Source organism: Protobothrops mucrosquamatus, unplaced genomic scaffold (genome assembly GCF_001527695.2).
Source record: "Protobothrops mucrosquamatus isolate PMUCROS unplaced genomic scaffold, P.Mucros_1.0 scaffold195, whole genome shotgun sequence".
NCBI classification, from domain to species: domain Eukaryota; kingdom Metazoa; phylum Chordata; class Lepidosauria; order Squamata; family Viperidae; genus Protobothrops; species Protobothrops mucrosquamatus.
Window position 1 is genome coordinate 409,997 of NW_015386551.1, and position 24,177 is coordinate 434,173.

At 36.5% G+C, this 24,177-nt stretch overlaps 1 protein-coding gene across 1 annotated transcript in view; it reads right to left on the reverse strand.

The window, feature by feature from the left end:
* SLIT1 (slit guidance ligand 1) overlaps positions 1 to 24,177 on the reverse strand; it is a 113,306-nt gene that overhangs the window by 42,458 nt on the left and 46,671 nt on the right. The window contains exon 3 of the mRNA XM_029283706.1: positions 3,250 to 3,321. Within this exon, the coding sequence (XP_029139539.1) occupies positions 3,250 to 3,321 (72 nt within the window). The remainder of the gene's footprint in view (positions 1 to 3,249; positions 3,322 to 24,177) is intronic.

Sequence of the window (24,177 nt, forward strand, 5' to 3'; positions counted from 1 at the left end):
TAGTTCTGAAGATTGTGGCTGGAAAAGAGAAGGCTCTTTTTGGATTGCCTTTTTCTACAGGATGGATTACAATTATAAATAAAAATTGTTTTTTAAGTCATCTGACTTCCCTGGATTATAAATACAGCTTGACCTGGAATTTTTACAAGCTGTTTTGATAGAGTGAATAACAAGAAATGTCTTCTAACAGAATACTTTGGATTACAAATTTTGGTATATTTTTTGTTTCCTTTTTCCCTTTTGCTCTTTTTTATTACTTATTATTTTTTATTATTTACCTCTCCTATTTGTTAGGAGCCCATTAGATTACAAATTCTGATTTACTTGGTGGATTATAAAGTATGATTAAAAGATAAAGATGAGCATTCCCAATCTATCTAAAGTTGGAAAAAAGGAACTTCTGCTACCTCTTCTGCTTCTGCAAGTCCAGTTTACCAGAGATCAATTGATACAATGCTCCAACAAGAAAAGGCTAATAACTTCCAAAAGGAAATTCAAGCGACGTTACAAGCAATTCAAGAGGCACTTGGCGGTTACAATGAGAAACCCTGAGGAGATGAAAAGTGATTTTGATAAAATGAATCAAAAAATTAATAACATGGACTCTCAATTTGAAAACTTTAAACAGATGATTACAGATAACCAACAAAGAATCCAAAAAATAGAAGATAAATCAACTGAGGTTGACCAGAAATTAGAAGTCTTAAAAAGACAAAAATCAGAAATTGATGCAAATAAATGGAGAACTAGAAGACTCGATAGCTGTTATGGAGATGGAAAGAACCTCATATTTTTTAAGATTTCAACATATAATGGAAGATAAGGAAGAGGATCTTCTAGACTTGATAACGGAATTATTGGCAGACGCATTAGGAATTGGGAAACAAGAAATGGAAGGAGAATTAGATCAGATCTATCGAGTCAACTCAAACTATGCCAGAAGAAATAAAGTCCTCAGGGAAGTACATGTTAGATTTCTCAAAAGATCTATAAGAGACAAGATTCTGAGAAGAGTAAGAGATGAACCTTTGAAATACAAAGAAAAAGAAATTGCAGTCCTCAAACAAATCCCTAGGAGAATAAGAGAATCCCAAAGAGAATATCAGTTTCTAACTAGGAAATTAACTGAAAAAGGAGTGAATTTCAGATGGCTGATTCCAAAAGGGATTTTAATCTATTGGGATACGAAAAGATATAGATTGAATACGCCATCAAAGCAATGGAAGTCTATGACAACAATAGAGCATTTCTGGAAGGAGGTGATTTTGAACCTGGTACAAAGAGAGAAACAAAGAAACAGGAAGAAATGGCAGTAGAAGGAGCAGTCAAACCAAGAGAGGAGGAAGAAGCTAAAAACACATACATAAAAGAAGGAGCAAGACCAAGAGATCAGAGACAGATAAGTTCGACTAGAAGATTAAGACCTAGATATAATTGAAAGAGATGGAAAAGGAGAGTGGGATTTTGTCAATGAATATAAATGGATTAAATTCTCCCTCAAAAAGGAAAAAAATCTTTACATGAATTTTTACATACAAAAATAATTTGCCTCCAAGAAACACATATTAAGAGACAACACTATAAGTTATTAGAACAACCAAAAATTGGTAAACTTCACTTTGCACTAGCACTTTAAAAGAAAAGAAGAATAGCTCTATACATTAAGGAAACAATGAACCCTAAACAAATTTATGCGGATGAAGAGGGGAGAATATTAATGGTGGAAATAATGATGGATCAAAAACAGATACTGATTGTAACAATATACACACCAAATGATAAACAAGAACAATTTTACCAAAAAATACATAAAAATATTAGAATTGAACTATCAAAATCTCTGTATAATGGGAGACTTTAATGCAATAACAGATGGAACTTTGGACTATAAAAGCGCTAAACAAGGGAGGAAAGGAGGAAATATATTACCTAAAGCATTTTCAAAAATGACAGAAGAACTCTGTATCCAAAATGTATGGAGAGAAAAAAATCCAAAGAAATTACAATATACATTTTACTCAGATAGACATAAATCATGGTGTAGAACTGATATGATATGGACATCTTTGGAACTTAATACGATACAGGAAATTGAGATAGAAACTAATGTTTGGGCAGATCATAATCCAATAAAGATGACTTTGACAGGAACCAAGAAAAAATTAAGATGGTTCTTGAACAAATCTATATTGAAAGAAAAAGAATTCATACAACTAGTGACAAAGGAAATGGATTTTTTTCAAAATAAACAAGAAAGAAGAAACATCGCTTCAAAATGTGTGGGATATGGCTAAAGCATATTTCAGAAGGTTGCCTATAACTTATACCACTAAAAAGAATAAAGAAAAGAAACAACAACAGTTAAAGTTGAAGGAAGAATTCAGAAAATTAGAATCAGAACTACAAATAGACCCACAAAAGAAAATACTTAAGAAACAAATGGAGATAATAAAACACAAATTAAATCTAGCTGAGACGGAAATAATGGCTCAACAGATTAAAAGGGCTAAACAGAACTTTTTTGAAAATGCCAACAAACCAGGGAGATGGTTAGCATATAGACTGAAAAAAGAAAAAGAGAAAAAACTGATAAATAAGCTGCAAGATTCAAAAGGTGAATAACAGTTTCAAAATGATACAATTAAAAAAATTATATGCTGTAACTTAATATATGGTGATAAATTATTTACATTGTACTTATTGAGATGAATGGGGAAATTATTTTTTTCTCTTTTTTCTTGTTCTTTTTATGTTTTAGTTTATATAGTTTTTATTCTTTCTATTTGTAATCTTCAGTACAATTATTTTTTAGTTAAAAATTAAAATTTATTTTACAATTTTTAGGGGGATCAACCTATATTCTCCAAAACACCTGAAGGCAGGACAAGAAGCAGTGGGTGGAAACTTATCAAAGAGAGAAGCAACCTAAAACTAAGGAGAAATTTTCTGAAGTTGGAACAATTAATCAATGGAACGACTTGCCTCCAGAAGTTGTGGGTGCTCCAACACTGGAGGTTTTAAAGAAGCGATTGGACAACCATTTGTCTGAAATGATATAGGATTTCCTGCTTGAGTGGGGGTTGGGTTAGAAGGCCTCCGAGGTCCTTTCCAATTCTGTTACTTGAAAAAAAAAAGATCTACCTAGGTGGACACTAAGAGGCAAAAGGGATTTGATGGCACATAATCATTTATTATAAAATCAACAGCATGATGCAGTGGCACACTATCCTGTCTATCATGGTCACTCACAAATTCTTGAGGTCAGTGGCTCCACGGAAGGCCTTTCTGGGCACAGCCTGAAGAAGGTTTTCACTCAGGTCTCTGCAAAAGAGAAATTTGAAAAAAAGAATTGTCAATTAAGAGGAATAGGGCTGACAAGGCAATAGGAGACAAGGACTGGTGAAGCCCAGATGCATGGTCATCTTTACCATCATTACACACACCAGAATTATCCATATGGTTGCTAAGAGTCGACACTGATTTGATGGCACCTAATCAAGAGTGAGCTCTAGAAATACAGATTCCACATTGTCTGCTCTTTTCAATAATTGTTATTTTGGGTGAATTTGCAATAGCAAGATGTTTTGTGACCTATTTCTATAACTAATGATTTGGTTTTAAGAAGTTCAAGGAATTCTTCTTGCATTTGTTTGAAAAATCTTATATTTTTGTATTTTTAACTATTTTTTTTAGAAAAAGTATGTATCCTTGGATTTGGGCATGTATGCCGTGAGTCACATTGAAATCCTGATTCACCAATCTAAAATATGTGCTCAGTATTTTTCCTTCAGCTTGCCTTGTCCACTTTTTTCTTCATTTAGTTAGTATTTTTGAAATACTAAATAATTTTATAAATAAATATAGAAAAATATGTATGAACAAGAAATAAGACACTTATAACAAAGTACTGTGGATGCAAACAAAAAATTTAAGATACTAAAGTAACATATTCCAATATGTCACTAAAGACTTATAAAAGTGACGATGTTTCAACAGCATCCAAACATCCCTGTGGGACTTAAAACTAAATGTTCTTGGTCAACACAGCAGAAATCAGTAACAAGTCTATAAACAATAATATAAAATCAATACTGTAAGTTATAGTGATAGTATAAGTATAATGTGAAACATCCTCAAATTAAGATATTTAGATGGCTCTTACACAACATACCCTATCTGGAGAGCGCAACATGGTGGAAAATTTTGAGAGGGGTCGCATTAAAAGTTATTAAAATCCTTATGGTGGGGATATAAATGTATCAGACTTCTTTTGAAAATATTTAACTGTGGGTAGGAAAGAGTTCCAATAATAGAAAAAGGAAGAAATAGTTTCAAATTTGAGTCAATTTCTTTCACTGGGCAAGACACTATGTATCAGAAACTCTATTATAACATTTTAGCAGAATCCCTAGAAAGCTCTTTGAATGTTTAAGGTTGCAGACCCCTGTCCTATATAGTTCAAGAACAGTTTCCAATTACCATTAAATTTTAAATTGGATTTATTGTTCAATTGGGATATTATTTAAGAATACGCTCACAATTTAGTTAGCCTTTTTTCTAAAGCATGAATCAATGAACTTTTCCAGTAAAAATCACATAGGATCTGTTGGAGGGATATATGGTTTCACGCAGTTTAATAAAACTATCTCAGGTTGTAATGGAATTACAACTTTCCCATTTTTTCCCATTCTACTTTTAAACATTTCCAATATTGTTGTCCTTTGCAACATTACTACCATATTTGAAAAAAAAAAAGTTCCAACCTGTAAAATCTGTTTTTTCAACATTTTGAGGGAAAAGTACGATTCATTTTAAAAATCAAAACTGGAATATCATTCCAAAGATAAAATGTGTACCATTCAAAGCATATTTTTCAAAATATTTGATGCTCTTCTATTCAAATTCCCACTTTGTATTTCTATGACTAAATATTCAAATTCTTCATCCATTTGACATACAATCTTTAACTTTTCAGATTCTGAATCATACTTCGCTAGTAATTTAAAACTGGTTAAGAATGTTAAATGGATGTCTAATTCAGTTATGTCTCTCAGAGTTCTTTCTTTTGTATCTTCTTTTTCTTGTGCCATATCTATTATCGGATGTTGGCGATTGTGTTGGCGATCCTGTTTTTATCAGCAGCCGCACGAAAAAGTGCTGCTGAGTTTTGTCCAAACCAGTCCCTTAGATTTTGAAGCCCTGATGTTCTTCTTCTTTTGTATAGTAATTCTTTTGTAGCTAAGTGGCTGGTTTGTTTGAAGTTGATGGACTGTGTATTTCACAGCATAAATGGGCAATTCATTACATATTTGTGGATTATAATGTATAAAACTCACTCTTACCCACACACAACACACACAGTTTGCAAATAATTGAATCATAATATGTTGCACTAGATTCCAGCAGGGGGCAGAATAGGCTTTTAATTGATATTGGGCATATCCCTCCATTCTGTTTAGTGTCTTGTTTCTAAGATCTTTGACATAGAACATCTGGATTTGACATGTAAATTGGGGAAGTCCTGATTACTGTACATTTTGTACCAAACAACCAATCATAATTAATTCATGCCATAATAGAAACATTTATTTTATAATAGATATGCAATACTTTGTAAACTAGATCAGCATTTGTGCTGGTGAAAGCTAAGGCTGTTGGATCTGGTTTGCAAAAATCCAAGCAACTCTGCCATCCAGTGGGTGTCTGGATTTTTGCAGATCAAATCTGTTAGCCTTAGGAAAGACAGAACTAGTTTCATATCTTGCTGAAGAAATTACATTGAGCATTTTCTGCTTATGGAGAAAAAGCATTACCTTGAAAACATCTGTCTTCATTTCTTCAGGACTGCTTTACAAGAGGCAGAATTTCTTTTGCCTCCTTCTCCTCTCTAGTTCAGAATGTTGCCCCAGTCAATGACTAATAGTGCACACACTCTAGTGCACACACTGAGGCAGTATATACTAATTCACTGAGTATTATTATTAAACACCCTGGTGACCAAAACAAAGATTTAATAGGGATCATTGTTCTGTCAAGAAACCAAGGTGTTTCTGTCAGTTCTGTTCCATCAACCTGTGTTTTTCACAAACATGAAAGCATGAAAGAATAAAATTCTCTGTTAGGATAATCTTCCAAGTATTTTGTTCCAATTTCTTGAAACATATGAATTGCTTTATTATAAAAAAAGAGATAACATTGATAGATTTAATAGATCCCTGAAGACTTTGTCATTAGTCTCTTTAAAAATCCAATGAAGGATGTGATCATCATTCTGTGGCAACTGCAGTGCCTCCTACTGAACTAATCATGGCCTTGTCAAAAAGTCAAAGCCTACTTGTACAGTTACAGCAGGGGTTTTCCAATATTAAGTGGCATTTTCAAAATGCTTTTAAAAAAAAAAACATAATAGATATTCCAAAGCTAGATATTCCTGTTGCCTTATTCTCAAAAATGAGGACTTAACCATCTGGAATAGATGCTCTAGGAAATTTCCTCTTTTTACAATGTTTTTATTCAACATGGGTGCTTATCAGCTCAGCTCATCGACTCTTTCCTATTGAGAATTTTTATTCACTTTTGGATCGTTGCCTCTCTTCTATCGTTAGTCAAGACCTCTGTAAAACTGCCACAGAACTGTGGGATTGGAAGAAAGATGAAGTGTCTGACCTTTAGCGATCTCTTCTAGAGACAGCTTCCTTCAGGATCTTTTCCCTGAAGGAAAGGAAGGGGTTCCTTTGTACAACTCTGATTTCACTCAGTTTCATGGCTTTTCCAAGGAACATTAAGCTGCCACTTTCCCAGACATGAACTGCTCCAATGTTGATGAATAACAGTTTGGAGCAAGAACTCTGTCTGACTTTAGAAGAATAACCTGGCCGCTATTTCCCCCATCCAGCCATCCATTCATGCTGAGTCAGATAAATGGATATCCAAAGACAAGCAGCTTTATTACAGAATAAGAGATCACTACCTAGCAATGAGTGGGAAACTAGCTGAGCATGTGGTTAGACCCATCTGCATCACCAAGCATAGTCCTGGCAATGCAAACACTGTTCTACATAGCTGAATCATTTTGAGGCCCTATTCTATTTATCTCCACTTTTATGCTCATTTATTATTTGTTATTTAACTAAGGATAAGCAAAAATATATTTTTGGTTCGCTTTTGTTTGGATTGGTTTGGATGAACTGACCTAATTTGCATTCCTTAATGCTGTAGCTGGGAATTAATTATTGTTGAATTTTTCACATTTCTTCAAATCTTGTGAGAAAATTCTGATTCAAAAATTGACTACATGTATATGGGGGGGAGAGGGAATTATTAACTTTAAAGAGATTGTACAAAATCATATATTCTTTCTAACTATATATAATTAACTTTAGAGTTTCAATTTCTAATATTCCTCCTCTCTCCCCTCTCCCCTCTCTCTATATTTAATCAGAGAATATTACAGTATAAAGGTTTAGACAAAAGGGTTTCTGGTTTTGAACACTGCAAAACTGAATTTGAAAATTGAATTGTGTACAAATGAAGAATATGTAATTGCTAAAATGTATGAATTTCAAAATTCGTTATTTGAAATTTGAAACAACAAATGAAAGAATGCATGATAAAGAGGGCTAAAAGTTTTGGTTATAATATACAGATGGAACAATTGGAAAATATGTGATTAAAGGGTTGAAATTTATACTATGTTATATCATAAAGCTAATTTTTATAAAATTGTCATCAGAGAAATTGTCAACAATGTATAAAGGTGCCTCAAATTCATGTTGGAAATGCAAAGAAGGTATATTTTATCATGTTTAGTGGACATGTCAAAAAACTAAAAAAATGGGTTCAAAGAAATAAACTGATTCATATGATCTATATGACAGCTGCAGCAAGATTATTTATGCACAAAGATGGAAAGATTCAGCACAACATACAATAGAGCAATGAATGGTGAAGATGATCTAACTTGCTGAAATTTCCAAATTGACTTATTTCATTTATTTTTGACTGGAAATCCCTTACAGGTAGTCCTTGATTCACAACCAGTGGTTTAGCAAATTTTCCAAATTACAATGGACCCTGAAAAAGCTACCTACAACCCGGATTCCAAGTTCTGATGTCTCTGCCCTCCTTGGCAGCCACGTAACCACATTTTAGGTGCTCGGCAACTGGCCTGCATTTATGGCCACTTGCAGCAACCTATGGCCATGTGACCATGATTTATGACATTTTTGCTAGAAACTGGCATTTATTTCATGTTTCGCAAAAAAACCCCACCTCATAGCTTACATTGTGTTTGCTTATCGACCATGGTGTTTGCTTAACAACTGTGAAATTCACTTAATGACTGTGGCATTTGTTAACAGCCATAGCAAAAAGATCAAAAAAATCAGGCAAAGTCATGTGGTGACCTGCTTGATGACTTTCACAACCTATGACTGAAATTGCAAATTCAGTTATGGTCATAAGTCAAAGACTACTTGTATACACTTTTTGTGGTAAACATTAAAATGAATTTATGATTTATGGTTTGAAAAGATTAGACAGGATAGATAGAAAGAATAGGTAGAAAGAAAGTAGAATAGATAGGTAGAAAGAAGAGAATGATGTTGTAACTTTAGAAATAAAGAGAGATAAAGAGAAAGAGATAAAAATAAAGAGATGAAATGATAAAGATAAAGTGATAAAGCCCAGAGTTGAGTTGGTCAACTATAGAAATTGAATAAATAAAATGCAAATGATAATTATGAAAATGTTTATGCAGACTTTAAAAAAATCACAAACTGACACAAAAATGGGGCAAAATGTGTTTAATAAAATATAATAATTATAATCTATAACAAGATCAAACTCAATGAGATTTGCAATAAATAAAAGCATTAAACTACACTACAATTTAGTACAACTACTAGGCACCTGTCCTCATACATATGTCATGACTCAACTTTTGCATTCTCTTTCCCTCCTCTTGCCTCTACTGACAACTATTCAAGAGAGGAAAAAGACAGGGGGACATGATACCCAGCTTCTTTGGTTCCTCTGATGAAAAGCATTGATAATCAATGGGCAGATGTCTATGATTTGAAGATAATACAATGCTCCCATCACTTCTTTGCTGACTTGACCTCCATCCAACATATACCAAATTTCCCAGAACTGACATTTGTAGACTTCAATCAATCTTCACAAACCATCAGGATTCTGTCAAATGTGTAATAGTGACTATATCAAGAAATGCCCCTTATTATACTTAGCATGTGACTGTGTGATTTAATACCTGGAAACTAAAACTCCACTCTGATGGAGTTTTAGTTTCCAGATATTAATAGATAAACTCTCTAATAGATAAACAGTCACTATACTGGGGTGGCTGTTTTGTTTTGTTTTGTTTGCTCATAGAAGCATTTTAATCTCCTTTATTTCTGTAATGTTAAAAATGGTTAGTCAGTATCTCTTATTCAAACACTTCTTTAAAACTGGAATGACCATGCCTTTAAGATCAATCTAACAAAACTTCTAATTTAGTTGTTATCCCATCCCACCACAAATTTATGGCACTTAGGGAATTGCATAGGAACATGTGTCTGCCTCAGCAGCCTATGCCTGTTGTCTTTGTCTCCTACATCATGCCGTATATGTTTTGGACATGTCATCTATAAGACCTATCTGGGATGGGTGTTTTGACTGAAAGCAAGGCCTCCCAATGTGCTGGCCAGCATTCAGCAAGGAACTGAAGCCAAACTATCTGACATCCATAGGGCGCAGCTTTCTCAGTGGGGTGCTCGCTCAGACAAGCAAGCCAAGCATTTAATCTCCTGCCCTACGGCCAGGCTGAGCCTGATGCAATAAGGAGATGCAATGGTATTATGTGCCTCTCATTCTCTTGGCTAATCCCAACTTCACACTTTAACCTGATTGAAGCATGTTTGGTTTGCCAGTTCCTTGTGCTGAGAGGATTAGGGCTGGACACAGCAGGATGATAATTGCTTCTTACTGCCTCAGATCAACCATTCTATTTCCAATGCACAGTTGCCATCAGTGAAACAATCAGCTTGCAGTTGTGGTGTTTCTTTCTCAAATTTCCACTCCACTCATGCCATTAGATATATAAACAAGCAGGAATCTTGAAGTACTTTAAAGGCTAATAAAAATCAAAGTTCACCTTTCTCTACCTCAGAATAAAAAAGGACACATGTAGGAATTGGAAAAACAGCCAGGTCATTGAAGAATAATATGTACTAGTAGCCCAGAACAATAAAAATGGTGTATCAAAACAAACAATTGGAATAGGTTAAGTTTGACAAAAGATGTAAAACAAAAATAAGTAACAAAAAAATAAAATAACCATTACAACAGTTGCTCAATTGCTCAGTGGTTAGCCTGATAAAAGACTATCAGGTAACAACAACAACAACAACAACAACAAAAAGAACTATTCACCTATTACTCTGGTTTAATTTTTTTTCAAAAACTAAGTATGTGTTCCATGAGTTAATTATGAAAAGTAAGATGAAAGGGCAAGGCTGGAGCATGAACATGATAGAAATGTAGTAATGGAAGATCTATTTCCTTTGAATTTCCAAGACCAGATGAATTTCATCCTAGGAAAATAAATCTTTATGCATCAGTTCATATCCAAGAAATCCTGGAGAACTGATGAAGTTCTAACTCACTGGGATGTCCCTATCTTCAAATGGGAAAAAGGAAAATCGTGCAAAATCCTGCAGCTCAGTTTGTCTGAACCTGAAACCTGGGAAGATTCTTGAGAAGATCATAAAAAGTTTTGTATACAAAAAGATCTGTATGCAATTTGAAAACAATGCAGTGATTACCAGAAATCTGAATGGATTTGTAAAGAACAAATGTAGGCAAATTAAAATTAGTTTATGTTTTGATTGGGTAACTTCCTCAACAGATTATGGAAATGCTATAGACAAAATAAACCTGGACATCAACTAAATATCTGACAAAGTAGCCTTTAACATGTTCATAAAAATGCTGAATTATCAGCTGGATAGCATGACAATTAAATTGATACATAGTTTGCTTCAAAACTGTATTTAAAAGTGGTTTCTCATTCAGTTGGAAAAACGTATTTGAGCCTTCTATTCTTGATTACTTTTATTAATGATTTGAATGAAGATGCAAAAAAGAATACTTATCAAATCTGCACCTTACACGAAGCTGAGTTAATGTCTTAGAAAGAACTAGATTTCAAAGCAATATTTCTGAAAAAGACTGCAAGTAATAGAATAAAATATAATAGAAAACAAAAATAAGTTATTTACTCTGAAAACAAACATCAAATGCATAGGTACAGGATGGAGGACGTCAAAACTAATAACATTATCTTTTTCTCAATGGAATAATTCTTAATTATTAGGCTAAATATGAATCAGAAGTATAATTTACTCCCCCAAAAAGGAATGCAATTTTAAACTGTTTCAAAATCATGGGAGGAAGTGTTTTAACTCATTTTTGTCAGACCCAATCTTGAATACTGTCTGGCCATCAAACTTCAAGAATTCAGAGAAACTAAAAGTTTCAGCCAAAGCAAAGAGGATGATGAGGGGACTAGAAACTGAGTCCTGAAGAGAATCTGTAAGAGCTGGGCACCTCAACCTTGAGAACACTGTAGAGAATTACCTTCAAATGCTTGAAAGGCAGTCACACAGAAGTAGCTCTGGTGATGCTTGCTATCATTCCAGAGTTAGAGAAATTGAGTAATGGATTTAAATTACAGGAAGGGGATTCAAATTGTTAGGGAAAGCTTCCTAACAATAAAAGCAGTTCAAGACTACAGTCAAATACTCAGAGGGCTCCCTGGCATTTCACTTACCACATCTGTTGGATTTCTGGCTGAATAGGAGCTGTACAGAGACCTAAAGGGGTTTTCTAATTCTATTAACTTATTATTTCTTTTCCATACTGGGCATGACTTAGCTTATGCTGAGCTATCTTTCCACCTAACTAGATGGTGCAACCTAGACCCTTTACCAATTATAGAATTAAATCTCCATTTTGTTTCATCTACGCCAGACTATTGCCAAATAGTGTTTTAAGTGGTGAATATGCCAAAGGCAATGGAGGTTTTTCTAACAGCTTCGTTGTTCTGCTGCAGCTTGTTATTAGCCAATGGAGGAAACATGCCCCCAAGAGGAAGAAGGGAGGATAGTTCTAGAAGTCTGCCAAATAAAAAAAACGTATTCCTCTGCTTCCTCAGACAAAATAATGGAGGTTTGTTCTGTTCTTCCCAACCTTATTGGAAGCCAGTTGAGAGAAGGCCAATGAGGGAGCTGACAGGAGCTCAGGAAATATTGTTGATGGAGAGAACAGAAACTGAGAGAAATGACTGAAGTGAAGGGTTGCTAGCAATGAGAGAAGGGGCAGGTTTATGCCTCTCAACACTCCCAAAACATGCTTCTGATCATGCTTCCTACTGTTGACCTGACTTTACCTCCACAATAATGGATGGTGAAATGCAACTGATTTGTCACATCTTCATGCTGGCTTTGGATGGTACTAGAATACAGGATGGAAATCTAAGACTAATAGGGCTGAGGATGACTTAAGCCCGTCGTCTCTTTCATGGGAGGGGATGAGATAAAGGCTAAGTCATGGAGGCAAGGAAGGAAATTTCAAGGCATGAATGAGTAATGCAAGTGGGAATAAGGCTTTTAAAGATATTCATATCACAGTATCTTTGTTTCATTCCTTTTTGCCACAAAAGCCTTATTGGCTGGTTAAAGTACTGCATATATTGCTAGTGTAATGCTAATCTTTTTCTTAGAAAATAGATGTTTCCTGGTACTAGGCACATGACTTCCATTCCTACGGGACGTTAGGCCTGCTTGAAAGCTGCTACAGCACCTGCTACCATTCCTCTTAAGTCCCCCCAAGATCTGCCAGTATCCCACCTCCTGCTCGGGAAAACTCATAACACCCTATAATGCAATGCATTCTCCTGTCACTGTCGGGAACAGGAATGAGGAAATCCCTATGGAGCCAAAATTTTAAGAGGTTTCACAACTCCTCCCATCCAGCTGGTCACTAGCACCACCAAAACAGCAGGCAGCCTTGAAACCTTCCATCTCATCTCTCCCCGCATGATGGACATAGTAATTAGCACAAAAGTCGCCTCTGATTCAGCCCCTGGGACTGATGCTTTCACAGCTGCTGGTTTGGCTCTTGTCTGCTGGAAGCATGCAGACAACAGACAGCAGACAGGTAGAATTAGCCAGGGTAAAAGATGTTTCCTCGAGCGATATTTGTACTATGTCAAACGGAAGCATATTTTGCAGCTTTGTTTAGTAAAAGCTTTCTGTCCCTGCAGCAAAGGGCCATGTCCTAAAGTCATAATTACAGCTCTGGTTGGTTAGGATTAAAATATAAAAAGAAACAGAATCAACATTAATACATTTATGGTAGCAGATCATAAAATTCTACCACTTCTGGAGAGAAGGGCAAGGATGGCACCATCAACCACCACCGTCAGGAGGCAATAGACAGACTCTGGAATTGTCATGGCAACATTTAAAGCTACCGGTATCAAAAGCCTCTAGGCTTATAATGTTCCAAAAATCCATTTCTCTCTGGCTCCCAAAACAAATTTAAAACTGTCCAATTAGCAGTTAGGCACTTGCAAATTCAAATGTAATTTACTGCAGTAGCAGTGGCTTCCTTCCTCCTGCTGTGACCACAAATCTGAAGAGTATTTAGACCCTGCATGTAAATGAGATGCTTGGACCAATTCAGTCCCTGGAGAGGGGCATATTATGAAAGGCTCCTTAGTCCTCCATCCACATATATCTTATATCTCCCTGCACTTATACAAGCATACAGCATTTACAAATCCAAGAAAGTCGATGGGAGGTATCTGCCTCGCATCTGTTTCATCTTTTAAAAAGAAAGGTACAATGGAATTAGTGCATTGACAGATACCTTCCCAGGGAGAAGAAATTGAGCACTAAAGAGCAAAAGAGACACAACATGAACTGACAGCTGGGAGGTGAAGCATGACACATTCCACTATGGAACAACAATGAGTATGAATGAATTAATTTAAGCACTGGAATAAGCTGCAAAGAACTGCATTTGCCATTACTTCTAATCTGCAAAACAAAGTCAGGAGCTTTCTTAGGAAAGCCACATGTAGACAGAGACTGAAGAGAAGAGACCCTGTTAACAAGAGGAAATTGTCTTTGTTAGAAGGATGATGGGGGAAAAAACCCTTTGAATTTTGTAATTTAGGAGAGCAGATTTTGCAAATAAATTGTAGAACAATGTAAATGTTTTGTACCTTAATCTGAAATTATTTTTGAGAATAGGATAATCACATCTTGAAGTACTGGAAAGATTTTGCCATGCAGAAACTAGGAATAAGGAATAATTTCTCTGGAATTTCTATAGCAGGAGATTCACAATTTGCCTTTGGTCATGATTCTAATCAGTTCAGAACTACTGAGCAGGCAGGATACTGTAAGGAATTTTAATATTCTATATTTCCTTATTTCCAGCTTTGATCAAATCTACATGTCAAATTACATCTATTTTATATATTTTTTTATAATTTGAAATGGATGAGCACCACTTTTTATTGGTCTACAAAATCACAGGATAATTACTAGCTCTCACTGAGTATTGAGAGATGAAGTGAAAGTGCCTTATTTCCACTAATATTCAGACAGTTGAATTCTGCATTCATTGAAGTTTCTGTCTTCAAGAGGAGCTCCATTTAAGGCAGAGGTCCCCAACCTTTTGGCACCAGGGACCAGTTCTGTGGAGAGAGGTTTTTCCCCGAACCAGAGGGTGTGTGGTTTTGTGTGCTGCCTGCATCCTGTGGATGGGGCTTTGCTTGCTTGTGCGGACCGGTTGCCAGCAGTCCGCGGACCGGTACTGGTCCATGGACCAGGGGTTGGGGACCCCTGATTTAGGGTATATTATAATAATCCATCTTAACTGTCAGTCATACAAAAAACCCTGACAAAGTATATCCTCTCCACATAGGGCTGCAATTGACACCCAGCATTCTCTAACTGCATTTCTGATTTGTTCATTTTAGTCGCCAGAGCAAAAGGACTAGGATTCCTAAATGGCTCTGTCTTCTAGCTACAGTCTTTCTTTAAAAAGTTCTATCCAAAGTATTAGTTCACTAATAATTTTTTTAAAAAAGCTAACTGGTTGCTGGAGAGCATCATGCCAGATGTTACACAGTCATCTTGCAACTCTGAGAAACTGACCAAGTGGTAACTGCTTCTCTGACTGCAAGAAAGAGCCCAAAGAAGGACCACTTTAAGTGCTTGACCCGTATGGAATATCATGCATAGGTACTACAATAATACGGAATTCATACTATTCAACCAGGTCTAACTTAATTAGTGCCCATTACATGTGATGTGAGCCTTCCAGCTGTTCCAGTGTAGTAGAGGACAATATTTTTTCTTCTGCACTATCTTGTCTTGGACCTAGCTTGTCTACTGACTCAGGGGCTGGAGAGAGGACATTATCCAGCTGCAGTCCAATTGCCTTTGTTATATGTGATAACAACTGGTATCCCTCTTACTTTTGACTAAGGCAGCAAAATGTTTTAGATCACTTACAGTATAAATGCAACCTAGAAATGCATAAAAACACTTTTCAGGAATTTTAGTTATCTCTTTTTTTTTAATGCATGAATTCCATTCCTCAACATTCAGTTATATTACCCAGGACATGAGATTATATATATAAAAAAGAAATTCAAGGATTAAAAAGAGTGCCTTTAGTAAAGGAAATCAATAGTGCATCCAGGCTTGCATTATAGATGAAGAGCTTCAAGGAAGCTCTATACACTAAGGATATCTTGGAGTGGTTTTTTTTTTCTTCCTGTGCATTTACAAGATTTCAACAGGGATTTTCAGATATTCACAATTTGCAAGGTATATGTGATATAGGAAAAGTTGCCACCAAAATCCATGAAGCCAAGATTGTGGATGTGACTATCACAAGATTTTTCTGGGCTGTGTACAAGCAATAATTAAGACAACTGCTGATTATGAAGGGTGATGTTTCAATTTTATCCACTATAAACAGGAGGCTAAAATCTTATATAATATTATTCTTGGTCATTGTAACACTTAACATGCAATGTAGGGACAATGGGCTACATTGGATTTTTTTATAAATCTGATTTGTCTTTTCAAAGTTTAAAATTAAAATAGTAATTTAGAAAACAAATGTTTGACACAGAAAAATTTAAACTAGAAACAACAGGAATAGCACTATTTGCTGCTTTTTTTGAGTGGACATACTTGCGCCCATAATACTTTCAATACGATCTTCAATTTTTCTATGTATTTTATAAGTAGCTTGCAAAAGAGAATAGAATAGAATAATAACTTTATTGTCACTTTGAATATACACTAATCGGCATACATTAAAATGAAATTTTGTTGCATACAGCTCTTAAAGGATCACCACCTCCAATATACACAACATAAATATGACAAAAATAAATAAATGCAGAATTATGCATATACCCATATATATTATATGATATGTTTTCACATATTTATGATCAGATAAAAGTATGGATCACTGATCTTTTTCTCCTGGACAATTTTGACTATTTCTTGGGGATATTCTGCCACATACCAAAATATTGTTTCTAGAAATTCTGGGAGTTTCAGTTCCAACATACCTGAATGATGTCGAATTGGAGAAGGCTGCACTACAAGTTGCTGGACACAGTGAGACAGTGGTGGCAAACCTATGGCACGCGTGCCAGAGGTGGCACTCAGGGCCCTCTCTGTGGGCATATGCGCTATCGCCCTAGATAGAGGGATGCGGGGCCAGGCTGCTCCCCTCTCCCTCTCCATGCGTGCAGAGTCCGGGAACAGCTACGAGAGCTGGACGGGGAGAAGGGAATCTATAAAAGGAGCAGGTTTTGGCGGGAGAGTGAGTGAACGGCCTTTGGAAGCGACAGTGGGTAGCGAGCAAGCAAACACGTGACCTTTGGAAGCGACCAGTGGTGGGTTTCAAATAATTTAACAATTAGTTCTCCTGGCCGCCCCACCTGCCAGAGACCCCCTGGAACTCCCCCAACCCTGCCCGGCCCCCACCACGAGTAACACTGAGGTGGCTATGCTCACCCTGGCCACGCCCACCCAGTCTGCCGTGAGTACTGCAGCCATGCCCACCCAGTGGGTCACGCCCACCTGGCCCCTGGCAATAAATAAGTGGGTTTTGGTAGCAGTTTGGGCACTCGGTTTCTAAAAGGTTCGCCATCACTGCGTGAGAGATCTCAATTCTTACTGAGCAGAGCCAACAGACTAAAAGTCCTAATAGTAGCATGGCTTCCTGCCAAACAGTCTGAGTTGAACTGTTTCTTTAAAAAGGGAGAAAAAGAGAAGAAAGCCTACACTCTTGGCATAGAACTTCAAACAATGACATAAGTGAAATACAGTTAATATGACTTTTTTGTTAATATATGAAGTGTGCAAATGAAAGATGTTGTCAAAGAACAGTGACAGATGCAGGCTGATGGAAGGCATCTTTCAGAGAGAACAATCAACTGCCTTCTTGTTACATACATCAGTAGATCCCTGAATATAGAGACATCTTAGAACTTAGTACAGTAAGGGTTTGATCACTGACCCTATATTACTCTGGTATGGAGCAATATAGTCTGGAATGAAATTATGAAGCTATACATGAACATGGCAAGAAACCGTTATCCTGGAAAAACCATCAAAGTAAGACCATATATCTCTCTAGACTTCTGGAATGCTGTTATAGTTCTGAATGTAATATAACAAGCTTTTAAAGAAATGCATTTCCTTCCGTTGTGAAATTGAGGATTAAAGGACTACAAAATATTAGGTTACAATCACTTTGGATATGGAGAACTAGTAAATTGCTAGATGGAGAAGAGCAAATGTTTTCCCTATCTTCAAAAGTAAAAAATAAAATGTTCTGCAAAAACAGTCATTCTGACTTTGAAACCTGTGAAAATTCTAGAAAAGATCATAAAGGGAATAGTGTGTAAGTGCATTGAAAATAAAGTGGTAATTATAGAATTCAGCAAAACTTTGTATAAAACAAATCTGACCAGACTTAACTTATGTCATTTTTTATTTAGATAACTTCCTTAATAGATTGTGGGAAGACTAAGGACATAATATATTTCAGTTAAACATTTGATAAATTATTCCATGACTTTCTCACTAGCGAACTGATTAATTGCAGACTAGATGGCACAACAATTAGGTGGATAGATAAATGTTCAAGAATCATATTCAGAGGACATTCATGAATTATTCCTTATTGAATTAGAGAGTAGTATTAAGTGAGCTACCACAAGGATTGGCCTTCTCTACAGTTTAGTATTTACACCAGTGATTTGGAAGATATGGTAGGAATGCTTACTAAATTTGTGGATGACACAAATTTGAGAGCGGTTAACTAGAAGACTAGAAATAGCATTCAATATTTTTCATCCAGTTGCACTGGATGAAAGCACATTTTTCATCCAGTTTACTGTTTATAAACATTTCTTCAACAAACATCCAATATTTTCATTATTTTGAAGAAGTGAACTGCAAGAAACAAAATAAATGTTCATAGAGACCAATCAAAGTTCTTCACTTAGGAAATAGAAATTACATACATAGATATAGAATGGGACTGACAAGGCAATAGTACTTGAGCAACAGATCTTGGAAAACTAATTAATTATAATTTGAGAATGAATGAGCAGTTTGACATGACTGCAAAAAAGGTAAATGCAATTTTAGGTTGTATCTTCAGAATGGTAACTAACAAATGACAGGCAGTCACTGTTTCATTCCATTTTGTTTTGGCCAGACCGTGTTCAAGTATTATGTGCAATGATCCAGAAGAACTGGAACAGGTTCACAGGCGAGCAACAAATATTATTAGAAATTGGACAGCCAACCCTACTAAACAGAGTGGAGCAAATGGATATATTTAACTTTGAGGAAAGACATCTGAGGGAAGTATATAATAACACTTTTCAAATACTAGAAACTATAGCTTATTCCAGAGTACAAGACATAAAATAATGAATTAAATCACAAGAGGACAGATTCCAACCAAATCTTCATTTCTGTGATTCCATGTAATAAAGATACACAACAGACTTAATGTAAGATTGCTTGCTACTGTCAGAATAAAAAGTCCATATAAAGGGGCTCTAAATGTAGCTTTAATAAGACAGTAGTAGAATTGGCAACTGAAAGAAGGATGTGGAGGCTTGCTTCTAATGAAATGACTGATTTAGTCATGGAATTGTTCAAGTCAAGCAATATCATTTTGTTAAAGCTAAAAGGGTTATTACCAATGCTATAACATAAATAATTCAAGAAACAACATGAAAAGCCTATGTATTTTTCATTTGCAAACTCCCTAAGTGAATATATCCCTGAGAAACTGGATTGAGATCAGCTTCTGTATTCTAGCAAGAGCCCATTAGGGACGTCTTGAGGCCGAAGTTGCTCCTGTTTTTATTTCTGTATGCTTATGTGAGCACCAGGGTGGGGGAATGAATGTGGGCTGATGATTGGTTGTGCAAGACGGGCAGTTGGAGAATGTAGATGAGAAATAAATATCAGTCTGGCCAGAAACATTAAGTAATAAATGTCTGGAGGAGATATGGTGGAAAGGTGCAACTTTTGGCCACCCTTCAAGAGTGCAGCCAAGGAAATCAATAGCAGTACGATGGTTCTTCCAACTTAATCATCCTGTTTTTGAATGCTGGATCAATTGCTGGTAAGACATATATTATCGCAGAATGAATCTTGTTTTATAGAGCTGAAGTAACATATTTTCATAAAAAAATGGGCTGATAAAAAAAGTTCTACCTCTCTCCGCTGGATTTTCATGATGCAGCTGACTAAGATCAGAGTAACTTTAAAAATTCCTGTTTTCGAGGACAGATCATTTTTGACAGAAAGCTGACAGAAATATTTGAAAGCATGATCCAGTGAAAATGGTCTGTCCCTGATACTTAAGGGATCCAGAGAAATCCTTAAATGTGTGAAGGAAATTTGGACATTGTTCTCAGTGATATTGTCAGTAATCTGGCTAATCTGTGGAATATGAAGACAAAGCCTGAAAATATCTGTGATTGAGAGCATAAGAATAGAAAACTGGGCTGAGAGGAACAAGATGTCTTTCAACAGAGAGAAATATGTGGTATTACACATAGGAAGGAAAAATACAGGGCACACATACAAGGTGGGGGATTTATGGCTTTGAAGCATGATATTGAAGAAAGTTTTAACAATAAGCTGAACATGAGACAGTTGCTAGAACCGGAATGGGACAACTTGCCATGGTCAACTCACCACGGCCAATTTGCCGCGGGCCAACTCGCTGCGGGGACAACTCACCATGGCCAATTCGCCATGAAACAACTTGTTGTGGGACAATTCAACAGTTCAATTTCATTATTTAAAATATTTTTTTTTTTAATTTAATTTTTGTCATTCACATTTTATGTTGTCCCTCCTTTGGCATCCTTTCTTTAATGATTCTATTCGATTACTCCTTCGATATTAGTGTAACTCTTGTTCCAGAGCGATTTGTCCTGCAGCAAATTGACCATGGTGAGTTGTCCCACGGTGAGTTGGCCGTAGCAAGACGGCTGTGGTGAGTTGTCGTAGACCGCTAGCAGAGCTAACCCAGCTCTGGACTGCATTAAAGGAAGAACTGAATCAAAGATGTGTGATATCTTTATTCTTCTCTACTCTGTTCTAGTAACACCATATCTAAAGTACTATGTACAGTTGTGAACATATTTTCAGAAGGATATTGACAAGGAATGGGTTCAAGAAATTGTGGACTGGTTAAAGCAGTGTTTCTCAACCTTGACAATTTTAAGGCATGTGGACTTCAACTCCCAGAATTCCACAGCCAGCATTGCTGGCTGTGGAATTCTGGGAGTTGAAGTCCACATGCCTTAAAATTATCAAGGTTGAGAAACACTGGGTTAAAGGAACTTGGGATGTTCACTATGAAGAAAAGGGGAACTATGATATCAGTTCAGATACATAAAAGGATGCCATAGGGAAGATGGTCAGAAACTGTTTTTACATTGCTAGAGAAATTAGGCCCATAAACAATAGTGTAAGTTAATTTATAACATAAATAAGTTGCAGCTTAGATTTTTTTTAAATATAAGGAAAAAACCTTGTGATGGAAAAAATCTGTAAAATTGAAGAACAGGTTACCTATGGAAATTATAAAGGTGTTGGTTTTTTGAGAAGACAGCCAACTGTCAAGGACATTTCATTGCTTTTCCTACACATTGCAGAGGATTGGTCTAGATCAGGGGTAGTCAACCTTGGCTCTTTTATGACTCGTGGACTTCAATTCCCAGAATTCCTGAGCCAGCTAAGCTAAGCTGGCTCAGGAATTCTGGGAATTGAAGTCCACGAGTCATAAAAGAGCCATGGTTGACTACCCCTGGTCTAGATCATGGGTGTCAAACTGCCGGCCCACGGGCCAGATGCGTCATGGCGAAACCGCACTCACCCCATTGCCGGCAATGGGGAAAAAAGTCGTGATACGTCACAACACGTCACGTGATGTTGCAAGTTTGACACCCTTGGTCTAGATTATCTTTGTGATCCCTTCCAACTCCATGGTTTTGTAACTAGAAATATTCTTACTTGGACACTCAATGATAGAATAACATTTTAGATGATGAGCAATGCAGGCTGCAATGAAGTAATTCTTCCTCTTTCTTCCTTTCCATCTCTTGCTCTCTTCACTGTATTTCTTAAGACAGTATCTGCCTCTACAAATGCACCTCCATCTGCCTTACTTTTTTGTAAAGTAACAGTTGAAACCACTTTCTGATATCCTTTTGTTGTCTTCCTTGTAATTTTCTTGGCAATGATTTTCAGCAGTGGTTTGCCATTGCCTCCTTCCTAGGGCTGAGAGAAAGTGACTGGTCCAAAGTCACTCAACTGGCTTTGTGCCCAAGGCAAGAGTAGAAGCTGTGGAGATTAACCAAAGATGTGTATTGTATAAGTACGTGCAGACTGCCCTGGCAGTTGGAACACGTACGAAGTACAAATAAATGTTATCTGTGTCTGTGTCTAGCAAATCGCTAACCAGAAGGTTTGCTATTTCCTACTTGAGAAGGAAAGACAATGAGGTCTATGTGTAAAATTTTCAATAAAAGAGAGCTTACGANAGAAAAGGTGGCGGAACTCAAACCTGGCCACGCCCTCATCAAACCCTAGGACCGCCCCTTTAGAGAACAGGAATGCAAGTAAAATTTGGGAGGGGCTATTTCCGGTGTGGGAGGGGCTATTTCCGGTGCGGCCGGCCCGGAAAAAGGTGCCGGAACGCGGTTCCGCCGCGTTCCGGCTGAAAAAAAGCCCTGGATGCAGTTATGAGACTGCTCACAGCTAAACAGTTATATATTACAGTATTTCATTATTCTCTTTTCCATTATTTTCTTTTTATTGAGAAATGTAATAAAATACTTTTTTTAAAAAAAAGATAGCTAGAATATATTTGTCAACTAATATGTTTCTAACATGTTCTTGTTTTTACAAGAGAAATCATGAAGTCCATTTGATCTCCCTGGAGACTATTCTGAATGAACTGAAGATGGAAATAAATAAGTTATTCCAAACTCCAGAAATTGTCTTTTTTTTCTTTTCTTTCCTACATATTTTTTAAAGTTATGTGTTATTAATCTTGATGGAGAAAAGCATCTCCTCCTCCCTCCATTGAGAACCTTCATAAAATCACACTTACAATTGACTGGGGGGGGGCTGTCTTTCAGAATTTGCCCCCCCCCGGAAGGCATTATACAGGGCTATAATGATATGGTTTACTGCATTGATTTCATTATTTTTTTCAAATGATCACAGAGCCCATTTAGCTGTATGCTATCAAGTAATAGCATAAATATTAAAACTAAATTATGCTTGTCAAATAAATGAGCACTGCATGCTGGTTGATACATTATCGTGTGAACGTCCGTGTGTATGTGTGCATATTTGGATCCCACATCCAGCCCCCCCCAGGAAATAATTTCCCTCTGTGTGTGTCTTTGTATAACAACAACAGAAAATTATACAAAGTCATGTACTAAACTTCTAACCTGTAGTTTCTTGTAGTTGAGGAGGAACAAACATCTTTTTCTATGTTCTTCATTTCTGGTTGATATAATTGCTGCCGCACACCTGCTTGTCCAAACCAACTATTAGGGAAAACAAGAAGGGAACACATGTACTTGCTGGTCTTGAGTTATACACATCATCAATAGCATATGCAGACATAGATCGGTAATTGTAAATCAGAAACTATGGAATGGGATATGTCAGTGGCTAGAAAACAGGAACTGCTGAATCTGTCCATTTAGATTTCTCAGGGTTGCTGATCTGTCACTGTTAGTTTGTGGAGATTAACCAAAGCTACTTCATGTTTAATTAGTATTTTGACTTTGTGTATTTACGTGCAGACTGCCCTGGCAGTTGGAACACGTACGAAGTACAAATAAATGTTATCTGTGTCTGTGTCTAGCAAATCGCTAACCAGAAGGTTTGTTATTTCCTCCTTGAGATGGAAAGTTACAATGAGGTCTATGTGTAAAAATTTCAATAAAAGAGAGCTTACGAATCTACTCGAGGTTCTCACTCTTGCAGACAACCCTGTGTCTTGTATTTCATGGGAACCGGATCACTACAAGTGGTGACCCCGACGTGATCGCTCCGAAAGCGGTACGTCCCTGGACTCTTTTACTCAATTGCCTGGAAGAGTTCAATGCGTTTCATCAGATCTTTGCTGATTCTTTCATGAGTAATGGGAGGAGATCTTTCTAAAGTGCAGTTAGCACACGTCAGGGAAATTAGAAGGATAACCGGGAGGAATTTTTTTCATTTTTCAAAGCAAGGTAATTTGCATCAGTTATCAAAAGGGGAGGTTATTGAATTATTAACACATATTTGGGATAAAATTCCTAAATATCCTGAAGCAGGTAGTTTGAAGGTGAGCACTTGGAGAAAGGTGGGAGAGTTTTTACATCAAACTCCCCGAGCTCCTGCTTCTATTTTAACATCTTGGAGAACAGTAATGGACGCTTTGCAAGTTCAAGAACAACCATTGTTACAAAGTATTATTAATCCTCCCTCGTATGAGGATGTTATGCTATTACCACCTAAG